The sequence below is a fragment of the Pristis pectinata genome, chromosome 9, assembly GCF_009764475.1.
Source record: "Pristis pectinata isolate sPriPec2 chromosome 9, sPriPec2.1.pri, whole genome shotgun sequence".
Classification (NCBI taxonomy): Eukaryota; Metazoa; Chordata; class Chondrichthyes; order Rhinopristiformes; family Pristidae; genus Pristis; species Pristis pectinata.
The window spans coordinates 50562213-50588926 of NC_067413.1; the positions used below are offsets into that span (position 1 = coordinate 50562213).

Sequence of the window (26714 nt, forward strand, 5' to 3'; positions counted from 1 at the left end):
CAAAGTCAAAATTATCATCTATATACTTTATTAACCTTTGGATTAATTTGAAATTTAAACCACCAGTATTTTTTTGACAAGTATTGTGCTGCTTAGTGTTAGAAAAGTGCAAAACTAACATGATTTGCGTATTTCTGAGCATTTGTAGAAGATGATGTAGAAATAAGACTTCAATATTTTTAAATAAAAAGCAACTTGGAAGATTTGACAACACAAGTTTTTTGTGAGACTAGAACTCACAAGTTCTAGTTATTTCTAGCTTGTTATTTCTAATCTGTTATCCAACAAAATATTTAATGACAATGCAAGAAGTGATATAACTGTTCAGATTTATTCCAACTGAATCTTTCCCCAACATCTTAAAATATTATGATTCAAAAAAGGTTCATGTGCTATTGAAGAAAATCCATCTCCAGAAGTGATACTTAACTCATTTGATGGTAATCAACTGAGACCAACAAGGAAGCTTCAATATAACTATCCAAATCATGTTGTAGGAAACGGAATAGCACTCATAATGGATTAATGAAGGCTATCAGGATCAACACATTATTCAAGCTCTTTCTTTCATAAAATTGTTGGTAATGGAGATATAATTATAACTTTTATTCAGTTCTCCTACCTGTAGCAACCTTCAAAGCAATAACTAGATTTAGTGACATGATAGTACATTCACATGTAAGGTTGTAAATGTTCCCAGAGCATGATATGTAAATATCTCCTGTTAAGTCATAGTTAACTTTACTTATTAAATTACATTTTGAATGATGCGATCTCCTGAGTAACAATCCACAACCAGATGTATTTTATTACAAAATATTGCAGGACTATAAAAGAAACCATTGTTTTTCATCAATTCAGCTTGACACTACTTGATAACAGTTACTTGTTGATTATAGTGTCAACACATTGATTTCAGTAAAGGACAAGTATCAAATATTACACATTTTATCCTGGAATTAACATAATCTTTAAAAATTTAGAATTGCACTTATAATTTATCTGCAAGCATTTCAGATTTATTAAGTTAAATAAATATTATTTTAACTGTGGTGCTGAAATACTACTGTAACCAGGGATGCTGCAAGTAGTAATTAGAAAGCACCTGATGTTCTCCTCATGCCTGCTGATTTTAGTTTTCTGAGACAATACGACTTAATGATTCAAGTTTTGTCAATAGTCCATGGTTCACGATTGTCGCAAACCAAATAAAAATTGTGAAACATTTTCATACACCAGAAATGTAATGCAGCATGCAGGTGTCACTTTGACCACATTTGGAAGGACTCCTTTGTAAAATCCATGAATGCCTTCATTCCTGAAAAATAAACCAACAATTTTGAATTTCTGAATTATGATATAAAGCTCTGAACTACAATTACTGTTTTGGAAGTAAAAGTTTCCAACATATAAACCACAGGTTAATAATCAAAATACCAATTTATCTGATTCTGGCTGAAAATAAATATTGGTTAGTGTTCCAGACAAACTCCGTGTCTTTCCTCATGTAACTGCATTATATCTATAATGTCCAAACTAACTAATCAAAATAAGGAGGCTGAACATCTCATCTGAAAGATGGCAAATCTGATCAGGCATTCTGCCATAACTTTACCAGACTGGTGAAAAAAATTTTAATGACATATATAAAGTATAAGCAGCAAAGTATAGCATATATAAGGTATAAGCAGCAAAGTTCAGACAGGGCCTGTGAGGAATATAGAGTAGTGAGGAAGGAACTTAAGAAAGGGCTGAGGAGAGCTAGAAGGGGACATGAAAAGGCATTGGCTAGTAAGGTTAAGGAAAATCCCAAGGACTTTTTCACCTACATGAAGGGTAGGAGGATGACTAGGGTAAAGGTAGGTCTGATTAAAGACAAAGGTGGGAGAATGTGCCTGGAGGCGGCGGAAGTGGGAGAAGTTCTCAATGAATACTTCTCCGGTATTCACCAAGGAGAGGGGTCTTGATGACGCGGAAGGGAGTGCTGGTAAGGGTAATGTTCTCGAGGTTGCAAATATCAAGAGAGAGGATGTGTTGAAGTTGTTAAATAATATCAAGACGGATAAATCTCCGGGGCCTGATGGGATTTTCCCCAGGCTGCTTCGAGAGGCGAGGGAGGAGATTGCTGAACCGCTGGTAAGGATCTTCGAGTCCTCATTGTCCACGGGGATGGTGCCGGAGGATTGGAGGGTGACGAATGTTGTCCCCTTGTTCAAAAAAGGTAGTAGGGATAGTCCAGGGAATTACAGACCGGTGAGCCTTACGTCTGTGGTGGGTAAGCTGTTAGAAAGGATTCTAAGGCATAGGATCTATGAACACCTGGAGAATAATGGACTGATTAGGGACAGCCAGCATGGATTTGTGAAGGGAAGATCTTGCCTCGCAAGCCTAATAGAGTTCCTTGAGGAGGTGACGAGGAAGATTGATGAGGGTAGTGCGGTGGATGTGGTCTATATGGATTTTAGTAAGGCGTTTGATAAGGTACCTCATGGTAGGCTTCTTCAGAAGGTCAGAGGCCAAGGGATCCAGGGAAGCTTGGCTGTGTGGATTAGGAATTGGCTTGCCTGTAGAAAGCAGAGGGTTGTGGTGGAAGGAGTGCCCTCGGATTGGAGGGCAGTGACTAGTGGTGTCCCGCAGGGATCAGTTCTGGGACCTCTACTTTTTGTGATATTTATAGATGACTTAGGTGAGGGGGTGGAAGGCTGGGTTAGTAAGTTTGCAGACGACACTAAGATTGGTGGTGTTGTGGATAGTGTGGAGGGCTGTCAGAACTTGCAGAGGGATATTGATAGGATGCAGAGCTGGGCTGACAAGTGGCAGATGGAGTTCAATCCGGAGAAGTGTGAGGTGGTACACTTTGGAAGGACAGACTCCAGGGCAGACTACAGGGTAAACAGCAAGGTACTTGGCAGTGTAGAGGAGCAGAGGGATCTGGGGGTTCATATTCACAGTTCACTGAAAGTTGCCTCACAGGTGGATAGAGCAGTTAAGAAGGCCTATGGGATGTTAGCTTTCATAAGTCGTAGGATTGAGTTTAAGAGCTGCGAAGTGATGATGCAGCTTTACAAAACTCTAGTTAGACCACACTTAGAGTACTGTGTTCAGTTCTGGTCGCCGCATTATAGGAAGGATGTGGAGGTGTTGGAGATGGTGCAGAAGAGATTTACCAGGATGCTGCCTGGATTAGAGTGAATGGAATATGAGGAGAGGCTTAAGGTGCTAGGGCTTTATTCACTAGAAAGGAGAAGGATGAGGGGAGACATGATAGAGGTATATAAAATATTGAGAGGAATAGAAAGACAGCCAGCGCCTCCTTCCCAGGGCACCAATGCTCAAGACAAGAGGGCATGGCTTTAAGGTTATGGGTGGGAGGTTCAGGGGAGATGTCAGGGGGAGGTTTTTCACCCAGAGAGTGGTTGGTGCATGGAATGCACTACCTGGGGTGCTGGTGGAGGCAGATACATTGGACAGGTTCAAGAGTTTGTTGGATAGGCACATGGAGGAATGTGAGATAGAGGGATATGCGGGAGGAAAGGTTTAGATAGTGTGAGGGTGGTTTGATGGACGGCACAACATGGTGGGCCGAAGGGCCTGTTTTGTGCTGTATGGTTCTATGGTATGGACATTATTTCAACAATCTTCTGCTGCACTTACGATAAAAATCTTTGCAAAAAATTTAATATGGAAAATCTGTGATCTCAAATCATCTCAAAATTTGAGATGTGTGAAGTCATCCATTTTGGTAGTAAAAGTAGATTTTTTTTTAAAAAATGGTGGAAGATTGCAAGGTGTTGGTGTTCAGAGTAATCTGGGCATTTTTGTATGCAAATCACTGGAAGTTAACATGCATATATGGTTACCCTTCCCCAATTACTTGCTGTACATTTATAGCATGAGTCTGAGTACAGAGACACCTTGCTCCAATTATATAGAGACCTGGTGAGACCACAGCTGGCATATAGTGTGCATGCCTGGTCTGTTACTGAAGAAAAGACATACATGCAATATCGGTAGTGCAGCAAGACGTCACAAGATTGATATCTGGTATGGCAGATTTGTTCTAATAGTAGAAATTTTTTTTTGCTCCAGATTCCAGCATCTGCAATCTCTTGTGTCTCCAGAAAGTATGCAGTGAATTCTACTTTCTTGTGTTAGAAGAATGAGAAGCAATGTCATGAAGTGCACAAAATTCTTATAGGGCTTTAAAGGGTATATGTGGAGCTGATGTTTCCCTTGGATGGGGAAACAAGGGGTCAGTCATTCAGGAAGGAGTTGGGAAGAAATTTCTTCACCAAGATGGTCCTAAATCTTTGGAATTCTCTACATAAGAGTGCTCAGTCACTGAGTGTATTCAAGCTCAATCCAATAAAAGTTACAATATTAAGGGGTTAGTGAAGGAAAGAAACACTAAGTAATAGGTTAACTATGATCTTGTTGAATAACAGAGCAGACACAAGGGGCCAAATGGCTTCCTGCTGCTTCTATTTCTTATATTCTCATGGAGTGCTGCTTGAGCTGTCAAACTTTTGTATCAGAAGAACCAAATCAAAGCATTAGGAGTAATAGAAATGCCACCGGAGCAAAAAATAAACATCTTTACCAAGATCAGCATGTTTGGTACGTAACTAGCAATTATTAAAATTTCTAAAGACCCCTTCAATTTGCTTAATACCAACAATTTACATTTATAATTCATCATCAAGATTGATAAGTATTCCAATACAACTCAGAGAAGTGTAATCAGCCAAATTACCAAGCCAAAGACAACACTGGGAAGAGTAACTGAAAGCTTGGTGAAGCAGCAAGGAAGATTTTTAAGAATAAATTAGTAGAGGAGTGAGCATATTAGAGGTGGAGATATTAGGCGGGAGAGTTCCAGAATGTAGGGCTGCTACAAGATAGATTCTGTCTTCCTCTTCCGATAGACAGATACAACATGGAAATAAGCCCTTTGGCTCACTGAGGTCACGTCAAACATCCATTTACACGACTCCTATTTCAATTCTCCCCATATTCCCATCCCCTCCCCCAGATTCAGCACTTACCTGCACATAAGGGACAGTTTACAGTGATCAATTAATCTATCAACCTACACATTTCTGGGACGTGGGAGGAAACCAGAGCATCTGGTGGAAACCCATGTGATCATGGGGAGAACGTGCAAACTCCACATACATACACACAAGCCACTGGAGGCCAGGAGTGAACCCAAGTCATTGGAGTTGTGAGGACACAGCTCTACTAGCTGCATCATTGCGCCACCTTTTGGTTGTCCTATGAGGCAAGTTTGGATAGGCTAGGCTTGTATCTGCTGGAGTTTAGAAGAATGAGAGGAGACTTGATTAAAACATATAAAGATGCTGTGGGGTCATAGAAAAGATATCTCTTCTTGTAGTAGAAACTAGAACTAGGAATTACTGTTTAGGAATAAGAAGTTGCCCATTTAAGAGAGAGGAACAGAAATTACTTCTCTCAGAGGGTCATGAGTTATTGGAACTCTCTTCTTCGCCATCTCTGAATACTTTTAAGGCAGAGATAGATAGATATTAATAATCAAGGGTGTGAAAGGTTACTGCAAGGTACAACAGCAATATGGAGTTGAAGTTATATTTAGATCAGCAATGATAGTGTTAAATGGTAGAGCAGTGACTTAATCTTGCTCCAGGTCTTTTTTATCTCACCTCCATGTTCTCCGTATGGCATTCGTTACTCCTGAGTACTGGGTATGTTGGTCCTGCAGCCGAGCACGTATCACTTGATACGGATAGGTTGCTGACACAGCAAATACTTTGGACAATGCTGCCATAGTTACGTATTCTAAGGTGTTCTAATATAGAAGAGAAACAAAAATTAATTGCAAATATTCTGTCAGACCTGCAATGTTTACATTATCTCAGTTAAACGCATTTTCAAAATATTCATGGGATTTCTTCACTAGGGCAATATATATGCCCAGAAATTCAATCACATGACACTATTTTTGCATAGGATCACAATTAATCAGGTTTTGAAGCTTCCTCTGTCTCTAATAACAGGTCAATGCCACAGCTTCACAAAAATCAATGGATCCATTACGACGTCTTTGCTGTCAGTTATTTATGTAAAACAACTTACTTGATCTTACACATCAATTCTGTGGACAAGAATTACTATGCAAGTAGTACTCTACTTAAATTGTGAGACTATAGAAATTGCTGATTCTGTTATATCAGGTCTTTACTGCAACTGACCAACCCCACATTTCAGAAGGTCACTAACACACTCACTCCCAGGTTCTCTGGTCTCCCATCCCATCAGATGTTCCTGCGGTCACTACAGGGGCTTGCAGTCTTCGTACATAAATAAGGCCCATGTTTTGCTGCACAAAACTCCATGAGGCCAGTTAATTAGAGCTCAGCACATTCCTGAGGATGAAGATAAGGATGGCACTATTCAGAAATATGGGTGATAAGAGACCATTGTAAATTAGTCAAAAAGACAAAGGAAGCACACGTAAAGTTCAGGTAGTTGAAATCAGACCCCTTGAGCAATACAAAGAAACCATGAAAGAATTTAAGGGGGCTAAAAAGGGTCATGAACTGTCCTTGGCAAGTAGAATTAAGGAGAATCCCATGGCATTTTATAGATATATTAGGAGTAAGAGAGTAGTTAGGGAAGAGGTAGGTCCATTCAAGGACAAAGGAGAGGATTTATGGAGAGCTAGAGGAAGTTGGTGGGTGACATCCTCAATGCGCTTTTCACATTGGTGTTCAGTAAGGAGAAGGACATGGATGGTGAGATGAGGGAGGGGTATGTTGATATTCTGGATGCATCAAAGTCAAAGTCAAGTTTACTGTCATATGCACAAGTGCAATTAAAAACTTACTTGCAGCAGCATCACATATTCATGTTGATATTATGGAGTTATCATAGAGTCATACAACACAGAAATAGGCCCTTCAGCCCAACTTGTCCATACTGACAAGATTGACATCAAAGCTGGTCCCATTAGTTCACGTTTGGCCCATATCCCTCTAAACTTTTCCTATCCATGTACCTGTCCAAGTGCCTTTTAAATGTTGTTAATGTACCTGTCTCAACCACTTTATCTGGCAGCTCATTCCATACACAGACCACACTCTGGTGAAGAAGATGCCCCTCAGGTTCTCATTAAATCTCTCCCCTCTCACCCTAAACCTATGTACTCTAGTTCTTGATTCCCCAACCCTGGGATAGAGACCGAGTTGTTGAATATCTTGAAAAGCATTAAGGTGGATAAGTTTGCAGGGCCTGATTTGATCCATCCCAGGAAGCAAAGGAGGAGATTGCTGGGGCCTTGACAAAAATTTTGTACCTTGCTAGCCCTGGGCAAGGTGCCATAAGACTGGAGAATAGCCAATGTTGTTCCTTTGTTTATGAAGGGCAACGGGGGCAACCAGGATAAGCCTTACATCAGTGGTAGGGAAATTACTGAAGATATTGAAGGGATCTTGGGGTTCAAAATAACCACCAAAAATGTTAGAAATACTCCTCAAGTCAGGCAGCATCCGTACAAACAGAAACAGAGTTTGACAGTTTCAGGTCGATGATCTTTCATCAGAACTGGCAAAAGTTAGAAATAAAACAAGTTGCAGTGTGTCATTGGTTGTTCTGATGGTGGAACTTTCACAATAGATTAATCTCGCAGTTTAAAGAAATAAATCTCTTGAATGCATAGTATTTCACTGCCTGATTATCAAAAGATGTGGCAGGAAAAAAAACTCCCTGAAAACCCCAAAGCCACACTTGTGTAATTTACTTCAATGGACTATCATGAAAGGTTAATTGAATAGCAAATGACTTTTTGCTTAATTAGGGATGACAAGAAACACCAAACTCTCTTATTAACATGTGGAGGTTCAGTGGCTTTTATATGGAAAAGTGCTAGTTCATTTTGTTGAACACAAAACAAAAAACAGAAAATTGTCACAAACTGCTTTGTTGGATTAAATAACCGGTGTTTCTAATTAAAAGTACTTATCTGGCAGACACTTGCAGTCCCCCTTGCAACAAATCGATGTCTACACGGGCTGACAATAACATATTAACAAAGAGACGATTGATGCTTTTAATTCAGTGGAATTCTGAATTGCTAATTTTGAGAAAGAAGACTACACTAAATTTCCCTGCTGCCACAGTGGTATGAGGGCAAGCCATTAATGTCTTTTCTTGAAGTTTACTAAGCATGTGAAAGCATTTAGAGGTGTGTTAATCATAATTTTCAGATATGTAATTTCCAGAGATACATGGGCTTTGGACCCCTTCATTGCAAAGATAGATCATTTGAAAACCAGAATTACAAGGATGAATTCCCAAATCACCAGAAAATTTACTCCGTAAGCTTTATTTTCGGGAGCAAGGAAACCAAAATTTTACTTGTTAATAGATCAAATGTTGCTCCTAATTACATTTGCATGCAACCACTGGAGTTATTCTGCCCTCCTCAATCACATACCAAGAGAAAACTCATCCAGTGTAATCCTCATAATCAAAACAAAAGTTTACAACAATATGCATAAGCAAAATTGCAAATGCTAGAAATCTGAAAAACCAGAAAATGCTCTGAGCACTCAGCAGATCAAGAAGCATCACTGGGGGCAGAAATAGCCCCACCGATACTGCTTTAGCTGCTGAGTGCTCGGAGCATTTTGTGATTTTGTCTTGCAACAATTTGGTTATAAACAATTTCTTGAAAGGTATTCAAGACAATTTTTGCCATGATACTCCTCTACGAGTATACAACAGAACCACTCTCAGTAGAGACTAGTGTCAAATAAAGCCACTGGCCAAAAAAACTTTACTTAATCTTTCTTTCCACAATGCTGTGCCTCCCACCAAGGATTTTCCCGAGAGAGAGAAGCTGGTCTTCAGAACTGGATGCTGTTCAATCTATGGTGACTACACTCCAGAACGAAGATCACCTGAACCTCAGTGGTTTAGCTGCAGAATGCAGATGATGCATGCATTTGTGCATGCTCGAAGACCAAGTCATAAGAGAATGGGCCTATGCTTAACATCCGGAAGACCAAGGTCCTCTACTAACCTGCTCCCGACTGCTGCACCACACTGCCCTCCGATAATAGGACAATGACAAGATCCTAGAAAGCATGGGCCACTTCCCTACAACTTGGCAGCCTCCTTTCAGCGAAAGCAGACATCAGGGCTGGAAATCACTAATGCCTTCAATGTGCTAGCACAGCCTTTGGTCGAATTGAGGAAAAGGGTATTTGAAGGTCAAGACCTCAGATCTGGCACAAAACTCATGGTGTAATGGGCAGTGGTCCCTTCCCTCCTACATGCACCTGAGACCTGGATTAACAATAGCAAGCACTGCCAGACAGTGGAAAATACACCAATACTGTCTCCATAAAATCCACTAAGTTCATTGGAAGGACAAGCAAATTAATGCCAGCTTTCCCTCCTTGGCCAACATCCCCAGTATTGACGACCATTTGGCATTGTTGGCCAGACAAGTCTTCACATGCCCAACACCAGCCCCTGAAACACACACATCATTCTCAGCTCCATCACATACCAGGGATACAAAGAAAAGATTCAAGGACATACTAAAAATTTTCTTGAATAATGTCAACATCCCCACTGATTCCTGGGAACCACGGGCCCATAACCACTCAAAGTGAGGAGCTTTATTTGGGATGGAACGGACAACCTCAAGCCCTTGCATTGGGAGCACACCGAGGCCCTGTGTAGGCAGGATTGATCACCTCATGAACTATGCACCCACACAACCAGTTGGCCACCTCCTGTCCCATCTGCGGAAGTCTATAGATCCCATATTGGCCTCATTGCCATCTGGCAACCCACAAGATTAGAGTGAAGCAATCCACCTCAATCCCAATGAAAAAGATTTCATTCAACAAGTGGAACACAATGCTCGAAGAGGAATTGCATGCAGAAATCCTCACCATATTCAGAAGAGTGTCTTAATGAGCACTTGAGGAACTATAACTCGCAGGGCTAAGGACCAAGAGCTAGAAAATGGGAGCTACCCAAAGACTATATCTATGTTTGGCATGGACACAATGAACTGAATGGCTTTCTGTCCTATACTGTAATTTTTTAATGAATCTATAACATGGTAAGCTATAATTTCCAATAAAATCAGATTTGGTGCTTAACATGACATAAAGATTCATCTAAATAAAAGAGACCATAGCATAAATGCACAATGTTGTCATTTTGTCTTCTTAAGAAGGAGAAAACTGACTAAAGGATGTTCCTATATACCGTTCAATCTGACAAAAGGTTATTGCTTTAGGACCAATTACATTTGTGCTGAATTGTTCCATTTTCCCTCCTGAAAGACAACGCCAATTCATAGTCTAATTAGAAAGATGTAGAAAGAGGGAGTAAATATAAAACCAGTTACATAGTCAGAGGAAAGCACAAGGATAGATTTTCCCAAGATGTCACAAAAAAATGCTCAGTTCTCTGAGACATGTAGATTTGAGAAAATGGATGTCATCCCATATTGACAAAGGAAGTCTAACACTGCATTTTTATTCAACACTAGGTGCTACCTGGAGCAGTTGCACAATTCATTGCACAGCATTCTCAATATTATGGAACTAGACCTTATTACTTAGATATATCATTAATTGCCAGATCAGGAAAAAAAGATTCAAATGATTACTGAAAGTTCTCTTCTAAATCAAAAAGAACACATGCATCTATAGAGACCCTGGCTGTTGTGCCTAGTCAAGTATATTGAGCACAATGAATGAAAGAGAACAGCATCAATACACAACTGTTTCTGGAGAAAGCAGATCATAACTTGATGCACATACAATCTGGATTTGGAAACAAAGGTGAATCATTGTGTTAAACAGGTGCTATAAGTGCAATTTATTAGATAATTGGAAATCAACCATGCCATGAATGACAAACTCACTAGTTTTTCACTTGCTGCCAGATTCTTATAACTATTATATTCTTTCTTCAGCTCCTCATAAGCCATGAACTGGAGAGCTCCGTGCGATGTTCCAAAAAGTCCCGGCACAAATCCCTACACAAATGCAGATGCATATAGTTCAAATGGAGTACAGCTTTACAATATCCCCAGTATTAGTTTTTTCAGTTGATGTACTACTATTCAATTCAATTAACTACCATGAACTGGATTAAAAAAAAATTAATCCAGATTTTAACATTTTTAGCATTCCAGTCCTGACAACATCCTTGTGAATCTTTTCTGCGCAGATGACACAAAAGTTGGCGGTGTAGTGCAGGACATAGGTCAAATGGAAAATTGGCAGAGTGTTGGCAGACAGAATGTAATCCTGAAAAGTGCATTTTGGGAAGTCAGATCAGTGGACATTTGCACAATTAAATAACAGAGGGACTTTGGGGTTTTAAGTCCATAGTTCCCTGAAAGTGACAACACAGGTGGATAGGGTGGTGAAGACAGCATATGGCATACTCCCCTTCATAGGTCAGGGCATAGAATATAAAAGTCAGGATGTTACATTACAACTTTACAAAACACTGGTTAGACTGCACTTGGATTACTGTGTGCAGTTCCGGTTGCACACTACAGGAAAGACATAGTTGTACTGGAGATAGTGGAGGGGAGATTAACCAGGTTGTTGGCTGAAATGCAGGACTTCGGTTATGGGGAGAGATTGGATAAGCCGAGTTTGTTTTCACTGGAGCAAAGGAGGCCGAGTTGTGGCCTGATAGAGGTATATAAAGTTACAAGAGGCATAGATAGGGTAGATGGTTGGAATCTTTTATCTATGGTAGGTGCATCAAAAACAAGAGGGCATAGGTTTAAGGTGTGAGCAAGGAGTTTTTAAAGGGGATTTGAGGGGAAAGTTTTTGTTTTTAAAAATCACAGAAAGTGATTTATCTGGAACTTGCTGCCAGAAATGATAGAGTCAGATACAATCATTATGTTTCAGACAGTTAAACAGGCACATACACAGGCAAGGCACAGGAGACGCACCCAAAGGGGACCAATGGGATTAGTGTAGACGGGTAAGGACGTGGTGGGCCAAGAGCCTGTTTCTGTGCTGTAATACTCTGACTCATTATGGTGGGTCTTCTCCGTGGAACTTAGTTTTCCTGCTGGATTCTATCTACTCTATGTATCCTGAAAGATTCTCTTAAATATCTGCCTCTCCATCTCAAATGACACCTTAGCCTAATTTGCCAGATCACTTTAGTTAGCTCTGCATTCATGCCCTCATATTTGCCCTTATTTGAGTTCAAAATGCTAGTCTTGGACCCATTCTTCTCTCCCTTAAACTGAATGTAAATGTTCAATTTAATGATCACGAGGGGTGCATCCCTATCGAGGTCATTAGTTATACCTCATTGCTCCAGAACGTGCTGCTCTAAGCAACTGTTCTGAAAACGTTTTACAAGATCTTCACCTCACCTGTCCTTGCCCATTTGATTTTTCTAATGGTTATCAACGTAACTTTCTGGCAAGCTCTCTTTTTTCCTTTTCTACTTTGTCCTAGCATGCGATTACTAGCAAGTGAGACCAAGAACTTTACAAGGAAATGTGGATGCAAAAGTGTTGCTGAGTAGATCCTATTACAGTATCATGCTGGCTGAGCATCAAAGACTGGGCATTCAGGGTTCTTAAAGTACCAGTACGAGCAACTTAAAAGAGACTGCATCTTTCATTACTGTTATTCCTACCTAAATATGTACAATATATTAAACCATAGTCTAACTAACTCACCATGACTCCATCATAGAATTTATTTCAGAAAACTCTTCTGGCACTGATAAATATTCTTGCCGACAAGAATGCAATCCTGACCTCACATATCCAAGATTTGCCTGATGTTGTACGTCATTGCTTGCATCAAGCAGCAGTGGTGCTGCAGCTAGTGCAGTTGCCTCACAGCTCCAGCTACCTGCACTCAATTCTGACCTCCAGTGCTGTCTGTGTGGAGTTTGCACATTTTTCTTATGATTGCATGGGTTTCCTCTGGCTCTGCTAGGTTCCTTGCACATCGCATAGTCAGACAAGTTGTTACCTTAATTAGCTACTGTAAATTATAGGTGGCTGGTGGGAGACTTGGGGTGTGTAACTGGCATTTTCAGGGAAATAAGTGGGGGAAATATGATTGATTGAATTGCTCGAGAGCTAGTATTGACGATGGGCTGATTGGCCTCCTCATTTCTTGCACGAACTATGAAAAATATGAATCCCATCTTCAAAATGTGCAACAATAATGATGAAATGGATTATCATACCGACATCATTCGGGATGCTTTCCAAGGAACGAGAACACTAGTGGAATCAGCACTGAATGGGTCACCGCACCGCAGATGTGTTACTGACAGTGTGCTACATTGGGAACCTAGTGTGAACCCCTATTCTTCTCATTGCTGTGTGCTCCTGTGCCTGGAACCTGTTTAAGGGCTCAACTGTCTGCTGGTACTCCCACAGTAATGAAATAGTTAAGTTTTTTCATCAGTCTGTGGTCTGATGTGGAGAGAGCCACTGAGGCAATGTGCAAGTGCCGAATGAGCAAAGTGCCTATTAGAACACAAGAAAATAGGAGCAGAAGTATGCCATCTGGCCTCTCAAGCCTGCCCTGCCAATGGCTGATCTACTCCAGGCCTCAACTTTTTTTCTGCGCCAGTTCCTCACAGCCCTGAATTCCCTGATGCCCCTTTATTTAAATACTTTCAATGATCTAGCCTCCACACACTCCAGAGTAGAGAATTCTACTCCAGGTGTGGCTTCTCCAACACCCTGTACAATTGCAACAATACTTTGCCAATATGTCATTTGCCTTCCAAACTACATGTTGCACATTTTGTGCTTACTTTATGTTTCATGCACAAAAACACTGCTGTACTCCACTCAATTGCAATTTTTCTCCAGTTAGATAAGAGTCATCCTTTCCTCACATTAAACTCCATCTACTAAGTTTTTGCCAATCACTCAACTTGTACATAACCTGTGCAGAGTCCTCATTGCAGCATGTTCTCCCACTTATATAGTAAACAATTAAGGGCCAAAGACTGATTGTTGGGTCACTCCATCAGTTACATTGTTCCTGCCCCCCCCAAAAAAAAGCCACTTATTCTAACTCTCAGTCTTCTTTGTGATAATCAACATTCAATCCACATTAAAATACTTCCCTCTTTACGAGAGGGCTTATCTTGTGCACCAGCTTTTTATATGGCACCTCATCAAATTCCTTCTGGAAATCCAAATGCATGACATCTATAAATTGTCCTCTTCAGACTCTGCTTGTTACATGCTCAAAGTACTCTTGCATATTTGTCAAACATGATTTTCCCTTCATAAAACCACATTGACTTGGTTTTATGAAAGCATTAACCTTCTCTAAATGAAAAGCTATTTCTTCCTTGATTATAGACTCCAGCATCCTGCCAGCAACAACTGCTATGCTAACTGGCCTATAGTTTCCTACCTTTTGTCTTCCTCCTTTGTTGGACAAGGGAGTCACATTCGCTGTATTCCAATCTGCAGGAACCTTCCCAGAACTCAGTGAGATTTGAAAACTTCGATCAACCCTTGGAAGCAGGCCATCAAGTCCTGGCAACTTGTCTGCCTTTATCCCACTAGTTTATCCAATACCTTGTCCTTCACAATAGGGATTTTTACAGTTTTTTTCCACACTACTTGAAACTAAACCATCTGCTATCTTTTATATATTTGGAGTGTCCTCCACCATGAAGACTGATGCAAAGTATTGGGTTAAGTGATCTACCATTTCCTTTCTCTATTAACTTCCTAGTCTCACCTTCCAGGTATCCCACATTTACCCGAGCTACCCTCTTCCTTCTTATACCCATAGAATTTGCTGTTTGTTTTGATATTACTTGCCAGTCTTCTCTAATAATCAATTTTCTGCCTCCTTATTAGCTTTTTAGTCTCTTGCTGCTTGATCCTAAAAATTCCCATCAGCTTTTGCCACTTTGTTGGTTTGATTTTTTGATTTAATATTTTTCTTGACATCCTTTGTTAAACACAGATGATTCATCTTTCCCATTGAGTCCTATTTTCTAATCAGTATAAATTTCTGCTGAGTGTTAACAAACAACTGCTTAAATATCTGCCACTGCTTATATACTGACTTTTCTTTTAGCCCATTTTCCGAGTCGTCGCTAGACAACATTTCATATCTTCCAAATTCCCTTTATTTGCGAATCTGCATCTGGAATTCCATCATGCTGTAATTACAGCTTCCTAGAAGATCCTTAACTACTAGATCTCATATTAATTCTTTGTCAGGATACATTTATGCTTTGGAGATACAAAGCATTCTACAATGTCCTGATGCAATGTTTTGACCCCGAATGTCAACAATTCCCCCCCCCCCCCCCCCCACTGATGCCGCTCAACTCGCTATGTTCCTGTAGCAGATTGTTTGTTACATTTATGCTTTGCCCTGTCAAGAGGCAATACTCTTGGGACCTAGTAATTAATCCCACCGGTGTCTTCTTTCCCTTGCTATTCCTTATGCAGTCCAATTTAGTTTCATACTCAGCTTATGATAATTTAACCTTAATCAAAACATTGGCAGAGTTCTTAAACACGATTTGTTTATTAGAGGAATCAAGGGATATGGAAATATGGCATGAAAATGGCATTAAGGTAAAAGATCATCCATGATTTTGCTGAATGGCAGAGAAGGACCTTGGGGCTGAATAGTTTATTCCTGCTCCTCTGCTGTAATCACCTCACCATCAATTTCTCTGTAACTAATAAAGGTGAGCACAATCATCTCACCATAAACTTCTCAGTAAGACTTTATTTTGCTTTCTGTTACTGCTTTTCCCTTGTACTACCTCAATGTACTGATGTGATGAAATGATCTGTGTGGACAGCATGCAAATAAAGTTTTTCACTGTATCTCAGTACATGCAGCAATAATAAACCAATTTACCAATTTTCTATCACAAAATTCTGCCCTATTAAATACTTTACAAATTTAAAGCCCATTTACTGCTGTCATTATCTCACCTTATAAAGCCCACGAATACCTTCATTTTGATATATTTTCAAAAGGGCATGAAACATGCCTTTGTATGCTCTCTTTGATGGATCAACAGCTGCATTGTACTGCAGAACCAATCGTGTCTTTGTCACCCAAATTGGATTTGTAATGCAAAGAGTCATTGCACCTAAAGAGAAACAAATAAATTTACTTTTATTATTCTAAATGTTTAATTTAAATAATATTACAATTTAATATTAAAATAAAGCAAATATTGCTTCACATCAAAATGAACAACCTTTGTTTTAAACTGGCTCAGAAATCATTTGCTCTGAAATAGGAGCATTAAAGTAATGTTCCATGTTCTTTTTGTCCTCTTTTGAATTTGTGCAATAGAGCAGGAGTGTTCTCTCTTCAAGTGGTTCCTTTTATGTGACCCGGTCAAAAATTCCAATTGAATTTTGCACAATTGCCAACACTTAGCAATGCAATGGCAACACTGGGTCTTCAGCCCCAAAGGAAGCTTCATAAGGAGATATACCATTGCTGTGTAGGGTGATGTGGAGAAGATGACAGAACGATGGAATAAAAGGGCAATACTCAACTTCTTTGAGGGAGACATCAACACTTTACAGTGGATATCCACAGGAGAAATGGGTCCTTTGTTCCAGAGCAGGCCGTTAGCCATAGAGAGCAGCAACCAAGTGCACTTATCAGGTGGTTGTGGAGCTGACCTCCAAAAGTGAAGCAAGCTGAAAGATGGAGTCATGTAGGAAGAAGTGATACAAAACAAGATGCGTTTGAAAGCACAGGCTACTAGGATGTACTGCCTCAAGTAGCAACACTCTAAGCACTGAGGTACTGGATCTCACCCCCACCCCCAAATTCAGTCACCAGATAGAGACAGCAATCCCCAGTCACTCACTGACAGTCAGAGACACAAACATTAAGTCAGTCAACCATGTCCAGGGTACACCTCATTAATAAGCCTCTACACTGTACAACGTTACAAGAAATCTTACTCCTAACAGTACAGGAGCCTTTCAGACTCAGAGGCTGACCGGCCTGGAGAAAAAGGCCTTCCCTGATGTGCTTTGGGTGAGCCACCACTCATACCGTACAGTCCATAGAAGGAGCACGCAATCTCTGCGGCACACAAACATCTTACACTCTCTCCACATCAGGCACTCCTGAATTGAAAAGCCCTGTCTAAAAGATTTGACGTTTGTACAGAGGGATGCTTACAGAATTCCTTTGCTGTTTCCATTGGTGTCCTGAAATTTGCAGATTCATCAGATAAACTACGTATCTTGATTTGTTGTAATACTTCTTCCTATGTGACTCCATGTTTGTTTGTTTCACCACCACCAGAGGTTCATGTGCGGGGATTGGGGGGGAGGAGGAAAAATCATCAGAAGACAATGAGCCAGTGCCTGATGTTGGTAGAAGGGAACTATACATCATTGACTCCAATATGTCAAACCCTACCTCACAAATTTAGCTTCAAGGGAAGTCGCTATGGACCATAATCAACTAGAAAATCAGCTCTACAAAACCCTGGTTCTGGTTGCCTCATTATAGGAAGGATGTGGAAGCTTTAGAGAAGGTATAGTGATTTACCAGGATGCTACCTGGATTAGAGAACATGTCTCATGAGGAAAGGTTGAGCAAGCTCGGGCTTTTCTCTTTGGAGTGAAGGCAGATGAGAGGCGGCTTGATAGAGGTGTATAAGATTATGAGGGGCATAGACAGAGTGAACAACCAGCACCTTTTTCCCCCAGAGTAGCAATGGCCAATACCATAGGACATCAGTTTATGGTGAATGGAGGAAAGTTTAGGGGAGATGTCAGAGGTAGTTTTTTTTTTTACACACAGAGAGTGATGGGTGACTGGAATACACGGCCAGTGGTGGTGGTAGAGGCTGATACGATAGGGACATTTGAGAGACAGATAGTCACATGGATGTAAGAAAAATGTAAGGTTATGGGCTGAGCAGGAGGGAAGGGTTAGACTGATTGTGAAGTAGATTTATATAGGTTGGCACAACATTGTGGGCTGAAGGCCCCATACCGTGCTGTACTGTTCTATGTCCTAAAATGAGGAAATCTATTCAGTTGATTCACCAGAGTCTTATATTACACAGTACTATTGCTTTGGCAGAATCATACAAGGACCACACAGGAGAAGGCTAGTGAAATGGTTGTAGTCTCTGGCCTATCAGATCAAATGGACAGGAAGACTACCCCTCCACTTCGTCCTGCAGTCCTATTACTCCCCCTCTTGTTTGGTGGCCATTAGGCCAGGGATCTGCTCACCTGTTTGGCAAGTTATGTTGTAAGCAGCAGAGACTGACATTGTAGGAGGACTCATCTGGTATATACTAGGGAATGCCTTAAGTGGCGCAGTCTCCAAAATCTTATTTGAGGAGGCCAACAGTGGTCTCTACCAAGCCTCTTATGCTATTATGGGTTCACTTGAAGTGGTGGAGAAAGTACAGAATTCAAAAGCCAGGTAGAAGAGAGCACTTATGCCATAATATCCACCCGTTCAGGACATGTGGACCCTCAAAAACGTTAGGAAGCTAAGACCACCTTGGAATGAATGAGTCACACAAGTTCCTAGGATACCTGGCATCAACCATGAAAAAGATCACGGGCGACTGCAAAAGGAACTAAAGGACCGTAAAAGAAAATTCCCAAGGGAATGGAACTTCTTGGGGTTCATCAAGAATTCGGAGTTCTCAAGGGAAGCTCAGGGCACTGCTTGAGTGCAATATATCATGAACCAAACCTTTGAGAAGCTGGCAGAGCAGGCAAATTCATCTGACTGATCTGTCTCATCTTCTCTGCTGAAGAAAAAGTAGAGGAAAGCCACTTCTTTTGGAGTACAGAGTATCAGTGATGCCAGCAATAGTGCAGTGCATGGCACACTATGAAATATGGCACCTATCAGTCACAGCCACCTGAAGGCATCTTTGACTGGCACAGCCGTGAGCCTGAGTTTAAACAGCAACTTGGTTAACCTCAGAGTGGTTGAAATAGGAGCATGGCTCCCTATAGATGTTGCAGTGAGGGGGAGGGTAGTGGTCTGCTGCAGTGATCCCTTCAATGCTTCCTTCCAAGGAATCCCTTTCCATGGCCCAGCTCCAGTTCTACGTCTTCCAGCAAGACCAACACACATGTATCCACATTAAGTAGTTTCCACATTCTGAAAAGGCAGTTGAGCTCAGTAAAAGTTTTAGTAGTGGTTACGAGTAGGCACTAGTGAGCATGTTGTCCCCACACTGTTCTGCAACAGACTACAAATGTTATACCTGAAAGCCTGAATTATGCTTTAAATTGCACAGCTGCAGAGCAATCAGCATTATCAAATCTTTATTAGCTTGCAAGGGGCTAATGATAGGTATAACTTGAAAAAACATCGCTTTGCCGAATATCATCTGACAATACTAAAACACAGCGTTACACAATGAATGACATTGTTGGTTCCTTTTTCTCAAGCTGAAAAGTAGATTTTCAGAAGTGGTGTACCACTACCACATTTCATTTCGGGAAAAGATTTTCCTACACACAGCACAGATTTGCCCGCCCGCTGTCTATAATACCAAGACTCTTCTACTAGCTTTGTTACATGTTATTGAAATACACAAAGTTAACTATAGCCAAAATTTTGGAATAACCTCCCCTTGAAGATGTCTGTGGGTTATATACATTTCCTAGTTTTCCCAGTTAACATTATGCGCAGTTTGCTAATATTCTAGACAAATTTTATATTGCATTTGAAAATATACAAAATAAATTATCTTCTTTATTCACAAAGTCCTATGATTACAGGGAATTGAAGAAAAACAGAGGGGAAAGGCCATCTGGCCAATAGGATCTCTAATTAATCATCATGGCAAAAAACTGATTCATAATCAATGATCAGATCCACAAGGACAATTTTATTGCAGCACATTTCAAAGCAGTGACAAACTGCACAGCTCTGAGATACAGATATAGATCAATTTTGTGCAGGAAATCTACCTCTGGCAAAGGAATAAAATGATAAACAAAATTTAAAACAAAATGATAACACCAGAAATACTCAGCTATCAAGGCAGCATCTGTGGAGAGAGAAAAGGGTTGTTTCAGATTGATGAACTTTTATCAGTTCTGATGGAAAAAAAATCACTGACCTGAAACATTAACTGTTTTTCTCTCCACAGATGCTGCCTGGCTAGTTGAGTATGTCCAGCATTTTGTTTTTATTTCCTGTATATGGAAATTTTTGCTTTTCAAATTCAAAAAACCCTAATAAGCACTATTTTCTTCAAAATGACATCAATCCTTCTACCACAATAATTTATTTTACTCTTGAAAGAATTATTATTTTAATTAGCATGCCATGTTAGTTTCCTATAGATCAGCTTCAAATTGTCAATCTTATACGTATCAAGGGCAGAAATACTCAAATGCAGAGTAAATGATCTGGCAGATGGGCAACTATACTACCAAACACCAACAAAAATCAAACCAGTTGTAATTGAAATAAAATCTTTTGAAGGCTCAATAGATTTGAATTAAAAATACATATTTATTGAGAGCAAACAGAAAAAAACTAAAACGCACTGAAAATTAATTGAAAATTATCTATTTTGTTAAAACAGTTTGTCATAACCTGTACACTGTAAGATGTCACTTTTACGCTGAAATCAGAATTACAATACTGAAATAAGACAATCAATTACAGCCATAAACAAAAATAGCCTGGTGTTGAAGTCAATGCTGTTGAAATATAGAAGTATTAATATGGTGGTCACATTTACATCACCAAGTCAAGCAAATTTTCCAAATACTTACCAGCTTCAGCAGCTGAGATGAGGTGCTGAGTAGCACTAAGCTGCGTTGGAAATCCATCCTGCTTGTAAGCCTTGATGGCATTATAACTGAAAATAGCACATGTTTAATATTCAGCAATGATCGGCAACACCAAAAATATTGTCACTTGTTATACATCTTGCAACAGTCTCAATTACTAAAGGAAAACTAATTACTGCATAACTTCTGTAGTAGAAAACAAATTAATTAGCTTTTCCATTCTTGAATATTTTGGCTTGGGCTGCACAAATAAAGATCATTGATTTACAGAAATATTTATTACTTGTTCACACACACAGAAGTTAAGGACAGGGAACAAAAAAACAACCGATCCCATGTTGTCCTTGTACTTTATTTATCACTTAAACTAGCTATCCACATTGAAAGGCAAGCCTGGCTACAGGCTGATTCACATAAGATCATTGAAAAGGCTTGGTTCAGCATGGCAGATTCATCTGACAATGAAACACTTGAAAGATGTTTCCAGATTGGGATTAATAGGCTTGAAAGGAAAGTAACCTTAGGAATGATTTAAAATATGAAATAAATTTAGTAATTTTTTGTCAAATGGTTGAATTTTATTAAAAATATGTTTATCATATTGCACTTAATCTTCAAATATCATATGTGGAGTTTCTATTGCCAAATCTGACTTAGGGAACAATCAAAATGGAGAAGAAATATCACGTGTTATAATCTGTGGGAGGTGGCAGAAACAGATACAATCACAATGTTTAAGAGGCATTTACACAGACAGGGAATGTCTGGGAATGACAGGCAGGGAATAGAGATACACAGACTCTGTGCTGGCAGATTATTTCTGTTTTTTTTAAACAATTGCTGTTTTTTCAAAAGTAGTTGTTACCTTAACAATTTTGGTCTGAACCCTATTACTGACGTTGCCTGTTCTCTCCAAATCTCCCTCTTTGCAACTTAAAACATGCTTATCTTCTCACTTTTGCAGCTCTGATGAAGGAACACAAAAAATCATAGAATATAGAACAGTACAGCTTAAGAACAGGCCCTTCGGTCCACCACGTCTGTGTCAACCATGATGCCAATCTAAACGAATCACATATGCCTGCACATGGCCTGTATTCCTCCATTCCCTGAATGTTCATGTGTCTGTCTAAATACCTCTTAAACATTACTGTTGTATCTGCTTCTACCACCTTCCCTGGCAGGGCATTCCAGGCACCTGTAACATTGTTAAAATTTGCCTTGCACATTTCCTTTAAACTTTCCCCCTCTCGCCTTAAACCTATGCCCTCTTAGTATTTGACATGTCCACCCTGGGAAAAAGACTCAGATTATCCACCTCTCACAATTTTATAGACTTCTATCAGGTCGCCCCCTCAGCCTCCAACACTCCAGAGAAAACAATCCGAGTTTGTCCAACCTCTTCTTATAGATAGTACTGTCCAATCTAGGTTACATCCTGGTGAAGCTCTTCTGAATCCTCCCCAAAACCTCCACATCCTTCCTATAGTGTGGTGACTGCAATCGCTTCTCTGCCCACCGACGCTGCTTGCCCTACTGAGCACTTCCAGTGTCTCTGTTTTTGACTTACTTTCTTCTTGTTTCCTTATTCAAGTGCTTGCAGCATCTGAGAGAAGATTGCCCAGTGTAAACCAAGCCTCACCTTTAAGTTTGGGTTTTCTGCATTTGTGCGAGAATCCCAAAACCCACCAGCACAATGCTAAGAAATGCCAGGAGTTCTGCGAGAAACTCCGAGCTAATCCAAACAAAATATGGGCCAAAGAAACATTATTATGAAGAATCAGATTTTAAGTGGCTAATAGATACACATTAATAATTCACTTACTTTATTTGCTGATTAAAGGAGTTTACTGCATTCAAGTTGGCATTTCAAAAAACGATGCTTCAAATGTTAAAGGCATTTAAAGATTATTAAAATCATTTACATCAGTCATGGTGAGCAAATCTGCAGCCCCAGCTTTGTCAGCTGGCAGGTATCTCAGGGCATGAAGTTTGCACTTGAGTCCACAAGTTTGCATTAAGTTTGCCTGATAACATTTGCTTTCCAGATCATGTTGCTGGACCCTGGAGCGTCATGGGCCATCCCAGGTAAATGTGAGCATAAAGGGATTTTATGCAGTGGTTCTGGACAGCAGGCTTGGTTTAACCCAATTTGGCCTATTAACACCAAACCAGAAATTTCTAAATGACACATTTATAACAACATTTATAATACTTACAAAAAGAAATATAATCCCCAAGACAATCCTGCGCCCCAGACATTGGGGGTTACTCCTTGGTAAAGCCCTTGAATTCCGTCAACTTTCCAGATGCTCTTGATACAATGCAGAATTCCATTGTATTTTGGCCTCATCTGCAAGCCATCACTCACTGCACAAAAAAATTCAATGAATAAATAGCTTCTTAAGATACACAGTTTGTACATTTTGGGATAGCCCTTTGTAAAACTATGGAATATTTTACCTGCAGTAAATACCATAACCCTTACCCTCCAAAACTGCTGGCAGGTGCATAACACTTTCAAGCTAACCAGCTCATGGCTCTCTCCTTACATGATAATGTATGAATGATACTCCCAGAACACACATACTTTATGTTTTCTTATGGCATAGATGGAGGCCATTTGACCCATTATGTCTATGCCAGCTCTCAGAGAAATCTCATTCCTCCACTTATTTCTCTGTAACCTGGTCTCTCTTACATGCTCATTAATTCCACCCAGGTTCTCTTACTGTCAACCTACAGCAAGGGTACTTTGCAGTAGCCAATTAACTTACCAACCAGCACATCTCTGGACTGTGGGAGGAAACAGAAGTACTTGGGGAAAAGTCACAGGGAGAACATGCAAACTCTAAACAGGCCACATCCATGTTCAGGATTGAACTTGAATCTCTGGAGCTGTGAGGCAGCAACACTATTCTATCGGTTGCACATTCTGCCTCTAGGAATAAGGATGGCACTTGCACTCACTTCTTGAAATTAACATTCACACTGCATCAAATCCATGAAAGCACACAGATTCCATTGACAAGTTAAACAATTCCATCCAGGTTACACAGGGATAACTCTTGCTTGAACAGGTTATCTCTTCCCACCCCCAACTCAGAGATGGGTCACCAGCAGCTGCACCAGCCTTGCCCCAGGATATACAGGAAGGGCTCCTGCTTGTGCCAAGTCTGCATGATCATGACGCAAACTTCTGCCGGACCTCAGACAGTTCACCAAAGACGTCTTTGTTAAGTTGGACTAAACCATAAATGAATCTGAATTGTTACCTGATTTTTGACCTCTGATAATAAGAGAAGCAAATATTTTGCTACTTTCCAATTTTGCAAATAAAAAAGTTGCCATGTTTAAATAAAAGCATAGTTCTCACAATCCACAACTCACCTCCCAACATTTGTTTCACAATCCTACCTGCTGACCCCAAGGTTCACACTCCCAGCTGCGTTGTTTACACTCCCACCAGAATCAGATTTATTACCATGAGAAATTTGACATATGATGTGAAATTTGTTGCTTTGTGGCAGCCGTACAGTGCAAAGACATAAAAATCCATAAATTACAAAAACAAATAAATAGTGCATAAAAAAAGGAATAATGAGGTAGTGTTCATGATTCGTTCAGAAATTTGATGGCAAAGGGCAAGAAGCTGTTCCTGAATTGTTGAGTTTGGGTCTTCAGGTTCCTGTACCTCCTCCCCGATGGTAGAAATAAGAGGGCATGTTCTGGATGGTGAGGGTCCTTCGTGATGGATGCTGCCTTCTTGAGGCACTGCCTCTTGAAGATGTCCTCGATGATGGGGAGGGTTGTGCCTGTGATGGAGCTGGCTGAGTCTATAACCCTCTGCAGCCTCTTTCAATCCTGCACATTGGAGCGTCCATACCAGGCAATGACGCAATCAGTCAGAATGCCCTCCACCATACATCTATAGAAATTTGCAAGAGTCTTTGGTGACATACCAAATCTCAAACTCCAAATGAAGTAGAGCTGCTGGTATGCCCTCTTTGTGATTGCATCAATGTGTTGGGCCCAGGATAGATCCTCTGAGATGTTGATGTTCAGGAACTTGAAGCTGCTCACCCTTTCCACTGCTGACCCCTCAATGAGGACTGGTGTGTGTTTTCCAGTCTTCCCCATCCTGGAACCCACAATTGGCTCCTTGGTGTTGCTGATGTTGAGTGTGAGGTTGTTGTTGCGATACCACTTGACCAGCCGATCTATCTCACTCCTGAAAGCTTCCTCATCGCCATCTGAAATTCTACCAACAACAGTGGTGTCCTTAACGAATTTATAGATGGCGTTTGAGTGTGTTTAGTCACAAAGTCATGAGTGTACAGAGAGTAGAGCAGTGGGCTAAGCACGCAACCTTGAGGTGCACCTGTGTTGATGGTCAGTGAAGAGGAGATGTTATTACTGATCCGCACTGACTGCAGTCTCCTAATAAGGAAGTCGAAGATCCAGCTGCAAAGGGTGGTACAGAGGCCCAGGTTTTGAAGCTTAGTTATTAGTACTGAGGGAATGATGGTGTTGAACGCCGACCTGTGATCCATAAACAGTAGCTTGTTGTATGTCTTGCAGTTGTTTATGTGCTCCAAAGCAGAGTGGAGAGCCAGTGAGATTGTGTCTGCTGTAGACCTTTTGTGGTGGGAGGTGAATTGCAGCGGGTCCAAGTCCTTGCTCAGGCAGGAATTAATTCTAGCCGTAACCAAGCTCTCGAAGCACTTCATCACAGCAGATGTGAGTGCCTCCGAGCGATAGTCATTGAGGCAGCTCGCCCTGCTCTTCTTGGGCGTCGGAATGATTGCTGCCCTTTTGAAGCAGATGGGAACCTCAGACTGCAGCAGTCAGAGGTTGATGATGTCCTTGAATACTCCAGCCAGTTGGTCAGCAAAGGTTTTCAGTACCTGGCCAGGTACATTGTTGAGGGTACTGGCACACCCTCTTGAAGGATGTTCGGACATCTGCCTCCAAGACAGAGATCACAGGGTCATTGGATGCTGTGGGGATTCACACAAGTGTCGCTTTATTCTCCTTTTCAAAGCGTGCGTAAAGGGCGTCACACCAGCACAGCCAGTAGAGCTGCTGCCTTACAACTCCAGGTCCCTGGATTCAACCTTGAACTTTGGCGATATGTGGAGTTTGCATTTCGCCCTGTGACCACGTGGGTTTACGGGGTGCTGCGATTACCGTCCACATTCTAAATAAGCGCTGGCTGGTAGGTTTGTCGGCCAGTAGAAATTGCCCCTTGTGAGAGGTAGAATCGGGGGCTGGTGGTGGTAGTGTACGGGATGGTGAAAAGAATGGATTACAGGGATAAATATGGGGTGGGGGTAGGTGATAGAATTGCTGTGTGAGCCTGCATTAGTCTATGTCGCAAGGAGTCCGCGGTTCCCATCTGTCACACCGACACGTGGCTGACACACCCAGCCGCCCGCACTCGGGTTCGCCCCCGCCTCACACAGCGGTTTCCCGTTGTGTGCGCATCGATCGGGCCATGGGAACGGGGAGCTGGGGGAGGGCAGGGTTTCGTTTACCTGCGAACCTGATCTTGACCAGGTCGAGCGGGTGCAGCACCAGCGTCGACACCACTCCGCCGCTGATCCCGGCCACCAGGTTCTCGTACTTCACCAGGTGGACAAGCCGCAGCAACGCCGCCGCCCGCGTCAGGTCAGGCTCGGGGGCCTGGCCGGCTCCGGATGACATCCTCTCGCCAGCACCGGGATGTCTGAAGGCGTGGGAACAGCAGCTGAACGACCACAAGCAGCAGCGACCACCTCAACCCCGGGCTCCCAACTGCCACGCACGCGCAAACCTGCCAACGCCGTCGGCAACATGCACGGACGTCACGACGCACGCAAGCCCTGCGCGGGGACGTAGC

The 26714-nt window shown here is 41.2% G+C and overlaps 1 protein-coding gene across 1 annotated transcript; it reads right to left on the reverse strand.

The window, feature by feature from the left end:
- Positions 1-13: 13 nt before the first annotated feature.
- Positions 14-26698, reverse strand: LOC127574242 (mitochondrial folate transporter/carrier-like). The gene is made up of 7 exons (XM_052023071.1): positions 26371-26698; positions 23053-23203; positions 20816-20901; positions 16001-16161; positions 10931-11044; positions 5682-5827; positions 14-1318 (listed from the first exon to the last, which is right to left on the reverse strand). Exons 1-7 carry the CDS (start codon positions 26537-26539, stop codon positions 1189-1191), a joined length of 957 nt encoding a protein of 318 aa, XP_051879031.1. The 5' UTR covers positions 26540-26698; the 3' UTR covers positions 14-1188.
- Positions 26699-26714: the final 16 nt, after the last annotated feature.